A 7374-nucleotide genomic window follows, 5' to 3' on the forward strand; every position below is an offset into this window, starting at 1 on the left:
TGAGTACTACTCCGTTTTTATTACAGAGACTACCATAGCTCATATTCTATATAGCAGCTGTTGACTCAGCACATATCCATACCAAGTGCGCAGAATAAAGCATGGTCACTCACCTGTGACGTTATGTGATCAGTAATTCCGTATTTGGTATTCGTAACATGCGTGGTACATCGCTTAGCCACCCGTGTTCACTCCCCGAACAAAGAATACGATTTGACTCGCACACAATGTTCCATAGCTTATTCGACCATCACAAACATATCTACAAGAAACAGGTTTGTTCGCTCAATTGGCTTATTATGTGGGCCACCGCTCGCCGAGATCGCCTCACCTGGATCTCCGACCAGGCGTTCTAGTAAGGTAGGGTTAGGGCTTCCTCGGTGAGCCACTTGTTTTTAGGTTCCGACGGGTTGCCGAGCGCCCGCGCCGATATCGAGCCCTCTGCTGTCCCGAGCGCGATCACAGCTGGGCTCGCTGCCGGCGTTTGCCGGCGTCGAGCAGCTGGCGGGATAGCTGCCCGGACAGCGAACTCTGAACGTCCCTATTGAATGTCGCAATAAATAAAGCTTCGCGGACGATCTGATGAGTTTGAGACGCCATCTTCAAACGCAAGCCTCAAAAACTGACTCAGTAATGTATCTATTGGGCGTGATATAAGGAGAAACGTAAGGCATACTGTCGTGGATTGGAGCGTCTAACAAGACGACGGCAGCTGTCCGTCTGAGAGCGGAAAGATGCAACGAGTACCAAAACGATGAAATGTGAATGAGCAGAAGTCGGAGCCGTCGATGTCTCTTGGCAGCCGTGATGAATAAGGCTAGGGATGCGAATGTGTTTATGTCAACGGAATTGCGGGTATGGTACGTGTGCGGGGGCGGATGGGTCATGCGATGCATCAACAAGAGAGGACTAGAGAGGTGTAGGGTAGCGTTATGTCGCGAAGGCTGAGCATCGGTACAATATCGTGCATGGGCGGGTCGTGATCGTGAGACGGCGGAATTAACAGGGACTAGATTCATTTCCCCATCGTTGACGGGTGGGATCGTCTGGCTTCGTGTCTGGATGTACTTGGATTCGTCCCTCCCACAGCGCAGCTGAAGACTTCGAGGGGTCAAACTGAGCGGGGTCGGCAAGCCCGTTCGGGCTCAACGGTGCCCGCCCGATGGATGACGCAATCAACGTCGGAACCATGGTCATAATAGAGGGCCTAAAACCGTGGTCAGTAACATCGCCGATAAGTATGCCAAAGGAGAGAACGTACAAGCCGAGCTCAGTCTCAGGGAGCGGGCGAGCCTTGCGGCTCCTGTCCACATAAGACGACGCACGCATACGACCACCGCGAATGTGAGCAAACGTGTTCAGGTTATCCCTCACGAGTTCAATCGCGGTGTTCCAGTCGCCATCTGTACGCGTCGTCGGAAGAACGGCAGGGGTCGACATAATGTGCAGCGTCTTCAGCAGTCGTTCAACTGGCGCGTTGGGAATATAACGAATAAGGGCACCCAGAGGGATAGAGACGAGGCCTAGAGCCAGACTGATACCCCACTCAGCGCCGCCGATTCGCGTAACGCTGAATGCGGCACCGCCGACGAACACGATGAGGATTTGAACGCCGATTTCTGGTAACGAGGCAATCAGCGGCAAGTCATCAAGCGCAGATGGTGTACTGACCGATGAGCGTGATGCCAATGAAGTAGTAGTTCCGTGTAATGCCCTCGAAGATATTCAGGTGATTGTCCAATCGCCGGCAGTTCACCGAGTTCGCGATTTGCGCGAACACAAAGATATTGAAGACAGTGGTCTGCGCGACCGTCGAGCTGTATTGCGGATCAAACGCCAGAATACTGCTGCCCAAAAAATGGAACACGAGAATGATAATGATCTGGTAGACAGATTGGCCGATGATCTGCTTGTACATGTCGACAGAGAAGAGCGGCGAGGTCTTCTTGTCCGGCTTGCGATCTAGGAGTTCAGGAGAAGCGGGGTCCGTCGCCAGAGCAAGCGCAGCAAACGTGTCCATGATGATATTGATCCAAAGCAGTTGCACCGCTGAGAGCACAGACGACTCCGACGCCGATGCCACCGCCGTAACGAACGTCACCATAACCGCCGTGATGTTCGTCGAGATCTGGAACTGCAAGAACTTGCGCACTGCGTCGTTCACGCACCGACCCCACATGATCGCCTTCACGATTGACGCGAAGTTGTCGTCCATCAGGATAATGTCGGACGCCTCTTTCGCGACTTCCGTGCCAGCAATACCCATGGAGAAGCCAACGTCCGCAGTCTTGAGGGCAGGGCCGTCGTTCGTACCGTCGCCAGTGACGCCCACAATCTCACCGAGCTCACGGAGCTTTTCCACGAGCAGCTTCTTGTCCTCGGGAGACGACCGTGCAAGTACCTGTAACCGAGGGATGGCCTCCAGGAGTTCGTGGTCGCTCAGTTTCCGGAACACAGGGCCCTCCATAATCAGGCCGCCTTCGGTGAAGATGCCACACTGCAGCGCGATTGAGCGCGCCGTGAGAACGTTGTCACCCGTGCACATCTTGACAGTCACGCCGGCCTTGAAGCAGTCCGCGACAGCATCCCGAACACCCTCTCTGAGAGGGTCCTCGATACCCGTGATGGCGATGAGAGTCAACTCTTGCGCTAAGTCTTCGTACTCGACCTAGGGTACATAGGTGTCAGCAACTCAGGACGAAACCAGGCATAGTGCACGTACCTCGTCCTCCGCAGTGTACGACGCACCTGCAGGTGGCCAGGACTCAAAGTCACGATAGCACAGCGCAATCGCTCTCAACATCTGGTTCGCATAGAAGATGATCGTCCTTGACACGTTGTCCCGCGCCAAGTCGTCCATCTCCCTCGTGTCGACGCCAGTCGACTCGCTGTCCTCCTCAGCCCGCATCACGCTCACGAAGCTCGTGCACTTCCGCGCGAGGATCTCGCTCGCGCCCTTGAGGTACACGCGATACCTGCCGTCCGCCAACTTCACGACGACGCCCATCGCCTTGCGCGAGCTCGAGAACGGGAGCATCTGCACGATGTTCGCGGCCTCGCGCGTCTTCTTGTAGTCCGCCCAGCCGAGCTCCTTCGCGAACTTCAGCAGCGCAGTCTCCGTCTTGCTCCCGACGAACACGAGCTCCTCCGTCTCCGGATCCACGTCCTCAAACGCCGTCGAGTTGATCGCGATCGCATCATTGAACAGCTCACGCAGCGCCGGGTGCAGAAACTTGTTCATCTCGCTCTGATCGATCGAGAAGTCCTGGGAGTGCTTCCGCTTGCCATTCGTCGGACGCGAGGTGCCTTGAAGGACGTCTTCCGCCTGCCTGTCCTGGGTCTGCTGATCGCCCTCGGCGTTCGTGCGAGACCTGTTGTCCGGGAGATTGCGCACGAACTTGCAATGGATCCCGATGGTGCCGGCGACGATGGTCATGCTGTTCTGGGTGAGCGTGCCAGTCTTGTCGGTGCAGACCACACTGGCGTTCGCCATCGTCTCGCAAGAACCGAGCACGCGAACGAGCAGGTTCTCCTTCGTCATCCGCTTCGTGGCGAACGCAAGCGCGAGCGTCACCGCGAGCGGCAGCCCTGCACATGGCCTCACTCAACTTCTATGGCTCGGATGTCTGCGGAGAACGCACCTTCAGGGACGGCCACGACAATCACTGTCACGGAGATGATCAAGATGTTGACGAACTGGATGCCCTTCTGGTTCGCCGTGCGCACAGGGTCGTTCATGCCCAGCTGCACGAAGAAGCGGATCATGAGGGCGATGAACAGCGCGAGCCCCGCGATGCTGCCCGCCTTCGCGATCAACTCCGCGAGGTCGTTGAGCTTGAGCTGGAGGGGCGTGTCCTCCGTGTCACCGCGGAGCGCTACAGAAGGAGCACAAAAATAGGTCAGCGGTATGTCACCACGTGGCGCGTGTTGATCGAAGCGCGCAGGATGGGCGGGGGGATATAGGGTGCAGACGAGCGTACGAGCGGACATAGAAGACAAGACACGCACCCATCATGATACGCCCATTGAAACTCTTGGGACCAACAGCGATCACCACGTAGCTCCCATAGCCCTCCAGTACCTTGCTCCCACTGACCATGAAGCAGTCCGAGTGCCCTCCGGCGTGTTCGCCGTGGCCGTCTCTCGCCCGGACCGCCTCCTCGTAGTCGATCTTCCGGATCGCGTCGCTCTCACCCGTCGCGCCACTCTCATCGCATCGGACGTTGTGGCCGCCGAGGTAAACACCGTCGCACGGAATGATCTCGCCCGGTTCAAGAAGCGCGATGTCGCCGACGACGACTTCGTGCACGTCGACGACGCGCTCGTCGCCTGCACGGATAACCTTGACCCCACGTTCTTCCTTTTTCTCATTGAGGGCTTGGAACTGACGCTCCTTTTGCCAGTCGTTGATCGAGCCGACAAGGACCTACGGGCGCCAACGCGGTCCAAGAATACAGTCGGAGGTTGCCGAGGCACAACGGGTATGGAAGGTGAGCAAGAACGAAAGCAGCACCTAGGAAATGTGTACGCACGACAATGAGGATAGCAACAATAATGGCGACACCTTCGACCCAATCTACAGGAGGCTCGCCAGCTGGCCTTGGTGTACCGAAGTCTTGGAAGAAACCGAGCGCAAGAGACACGACGGCAGCTATACTCAATAGGACCTAAGGAACCGAACCCAAAAGGTAAGAAGCTCTGATCATATCAAACTGAACAAGCGGCAGAGCGGAACGTACCAAAACCTTATCCTTCAATGCGAGCCACATGAGCTGCAAGAGCGATTTGGTCTTGCGCACCGGCAGGACATTCGTACCGAAAACGCGTCGCCGTTCCTCCATCGGAGCGTTGTATGCTTTCTCGTCCATCTCTTCCTCACTCTCACCGCCCGCAGGACGCTGCTTCCCACTGCTAACATCAATCTCGCTCCCGGGCCCTGTCACAACGATACCCGGGACGGGCTCCGTCTCCGTTTGTCCACCTGGATCTTGCGGTGGTCGGTCATGCCGCTGTCCAGCACTCTCACCTGCACCTGCACCAGACTGTGGATCCGCCGCCTTCTTGATTGCGGCGGCAGACAGACCGTGCTTCGGATGTGTACCAAGGCCCCTCAGCAGCCCCTTCACGCCGTCCATCTGCTCTAATGAAGAAAGCGACTTCGGATCTACAAGCGACGCCAGCCGGTAGGGCTTGAAGGCGAACGGCCCAGCATCGAGCGCGTCGTCCGCGGAGAGGTCAAGCGCGGGCCGCGGGGCATCTGTGTCGTCGTCGTCGTGGTCCTGGCCGTCGCCGGTCTTCTTCCCTTTCTTCGACGGCGGCTTGCCGTCATTGTCTTCGGGTGGCTGTGGCGAGATGAGCTTGGCCCGGCTGTGCGCCGAGCCGCTTCGCGAGCGCATCGTCGTGCCGTCGAACTCGCTCGCCGCGCCGTTCTCGCTCGCCTGGTCGAAGTGCGTGTGCGTGGGGCTCGGCGGCACGCTCAGGCCCTGTACTCGTCCTCGAGCCGGGGGGCGGCTATGCTTACCATGCCGTACTCCGTGAACGGGGCGACGTCCGGCTCGGTGCCGTCCGACCCGACGCTGCTCGCGACGCTGCCCTTGCGCTTGTGCTTGTAGCTGGCGTGCGGAGATAGGAGCCCGAGCGAGGAGATGCCGTCCTTCTGTTCGGGCTTGTTGTCGCGCAGCGCGAGCGAGCTGGCGAAGTGCACGCTGGAGTGCGCGGAGAGCGTCGGGCTCGGAGGGACGTGCTGGGACGAGCCCGCGATGGAACCCGCGTAGGAGGGCGAGGGGAGCGATGCCCGAGGTGGGCGAGACGGTGGGCGAATAGGGCGCGTCAAGAGAGGAACGCCTGCCAGAGGCACTGGGTGGCGAAAGGTAGGTAGGCGACGCGCTCAAAAAGTCTGGTCAGTAGGGGTGGGCGGCTGGACGTCGAACTCGACGTGTTCATTATCTACGGGGGCGGCGACGTTGACGTTGAGGAGAGGTCCGTGGTGACGATGCTGGGGATTTCAGGCCTGCTGCTGTCGGGCTGGGACATGGCGCGGTAGAAGTGGACAGGATGGGGATAGAGGAGGCAAGCGAAACGGAGAGACTCATAGAGGCGGTCGGGCTGAAAAGGGATGCCACCTTGAGGCCGACGTGCTATTTCAACGAGTGCGACCTTTCTACTGGAAGTTTAACACCGCCTCACCCCATCGGGAACCAGATCTGCCAAGCCCTTCTCAGCGCCACCCTCGCCGTCGTCCCGGGATCCATGTCCGGCTCGACTCAGCTTGCCCGTTCTGGCATCCTCCTCTTCCGCCTCCCTCTGCGGTGCATCCGACGCCGAATCCGCACACCGACGCACCGCCAGACACAGCGACGGCGGCCCTATCGGGACAGCCGCGGCGCCCCGCCGGCCACCGGCGAGTGGCCTGCCAGGCGCCCATCGGCGCGGCGCTCCCGGCAGCTGCGAGACTCATTCCTAAAAGGCGTAGGCACAGCGTTCAGATGCTTCCGCGTGCATGTTGCCCGTCGCTGTCGACCCTCTCCTTTGTTGCCCGCCACGCTCTGGCCACGGCTGCCTCACTTCCTTTGAACTTCGGGTGGCACGTTCCCAGGAGCTCCTGCCTCGACGCGTCCCGGTCCCAGTGTTCGGGGCGCTGCGCACGAGCCCGTCGCAGTGCACTGTATCATGTTCCCGAGCTGCACCGCTCTATATCGCTCATTTTCTCGGGCCTTAACTGACGGCATATACCGCAGTCCCTCTGCTTGCTTGATAGCTGTTCGTCGACGTCCTGTCGAATTTTGCCAGTGCCTGGCCAGTGCAACTTGCTCTTGAGATGGCGCGGCGCCCCACCGCAGCCCCTTTGTGCGGGACGCGCGTTTCCACTTTTCCTGTCACGGGCCGTGTTCTGACGTCCAACATTCGCCGTTTCAGAGACTGGGCTCCTAATAGGCTGCCCACAGACATCATCCACCCCCTGGTAAGTACACCGGTCCACAGTCGCGCCAATCGATGCCACCCGGGCACTTATCTACTATGAGGCCGTCCAGCAGGTACATCCGTTGATCCCAGAGAGTTCCGCTGCTGCTTCTCATGCATGTGTGGCCCGGGTGCCGAGGCTACATTGTCCGTGACTGAATACACCGCCTCGATCGTCTCCCCGCTGCATGGTTTTGCGCCGTCCGCACATGTGGGATACGCGCCAGGGTCAATGACGCAGAAGCCTGGGGTAGAGACATGTGGCCTGGCATGCGCCGTGGCGGATAACGGATCTGCCTCGACTCGACGAAGCTCGCGCTGGTCATGAGCCGATCGTCCCTCGAAGGCCAGGTTTGTGCCCCGGAGGCTTTCTTCAAGTTCATCCAGCTCTCGTGTCCGGCGACGTCATCCATG

The 7374-nt window shown here is 59.0% G+C and overlaps 2 protein-coding genes across 2 annotated transcripts; one reads left to right on the forward strand and one right to left on the reverse strand.

The window, feature by feature from the left end:
• Positions 1-973: 973 nt before the first annotated feature.
• Positions 974-5725, reverse strand: B0H18DRAFT_658818 (calcium-translocating P-type ATPase). Its single transcript, XM_048038994.1, has 8 exons — positions 4740-5725; positions 4533-4667; positions 4009-4426; positions 3642-3875; positions 2723-3588; positions 1672-2668; positions 1262-1619; positions 974-1207 (listed from the first exon to the last, which is right to left on the reverse strand). The coding sequence occupies exons 1-8, from the start codon at positions 5394-5396 to the stop codon at positions 1000-1002; spliced, it is 3873 nt and encodes a 1290-aa protein (XP_047884190.1). The 5' UTR covers positions 5397-5725; the 3' UTR covers positions 974-999.
• A 583-nt stretch (positions 5726-6308) lies between these two features.
• B0H18DRAFT_1080593 (uncharacterized protein) lies at positions 6309-6961 on the forward strand (the record flags this gene model as incomplete). Its single annotated transcript, XM_048031277.1, has 2 exons — positions 6309-6851; positions 6916-6961. A coding segment is annotated over exon 1 (233 nt), but the record flags the coding sequence as incomplete, so codon positions are not given.
• Positions 6962-7374: the final 413 nt, after the last annotated feature.

The sequence above is a fragment of the Fomitopsis serialis genome, assembly GCF_022376445.1.
Source record: "Fomitopsis serialis strain Sig1Antser10 chromosome Unknown B0H18scaffold_825, whole genome shotgun sequence".
NCBI classification, from domain to species: domain Eukaryota; kingdom Fungi; phylum Basidiomycota; class Agaricomycetes; order Polyporales; family Fomitopsidaceae; genus Fomitopsis; species Fomitopsis serialis.

Bases quoted from the DNA above. Each gene is read 5' to 3' on its own strand.
- B0H18DRAFT_658818 (XM_048038994.1), bottom strand. From the start codon at position 5,396: ATGCGCTCGCGAAGCGGCTCGGCGCACAGCCGGGCCAAGCTCATCTCG. The intron at 4,427-4,532 runs GTGCGTACACAT...TGGCGCCCGTAG, and splicing joins TTGTTGCTATCCTCATTGTC to GTCCTTGTCGGCTCGATCAA. The intron at 3,876-4,008 runs GTGCGTGTCTTG...CTCCTTCTGTAG, and splicing joins CAATGGGCGTATCATGATGG to CGCTCCGCGGTGACACGGAG.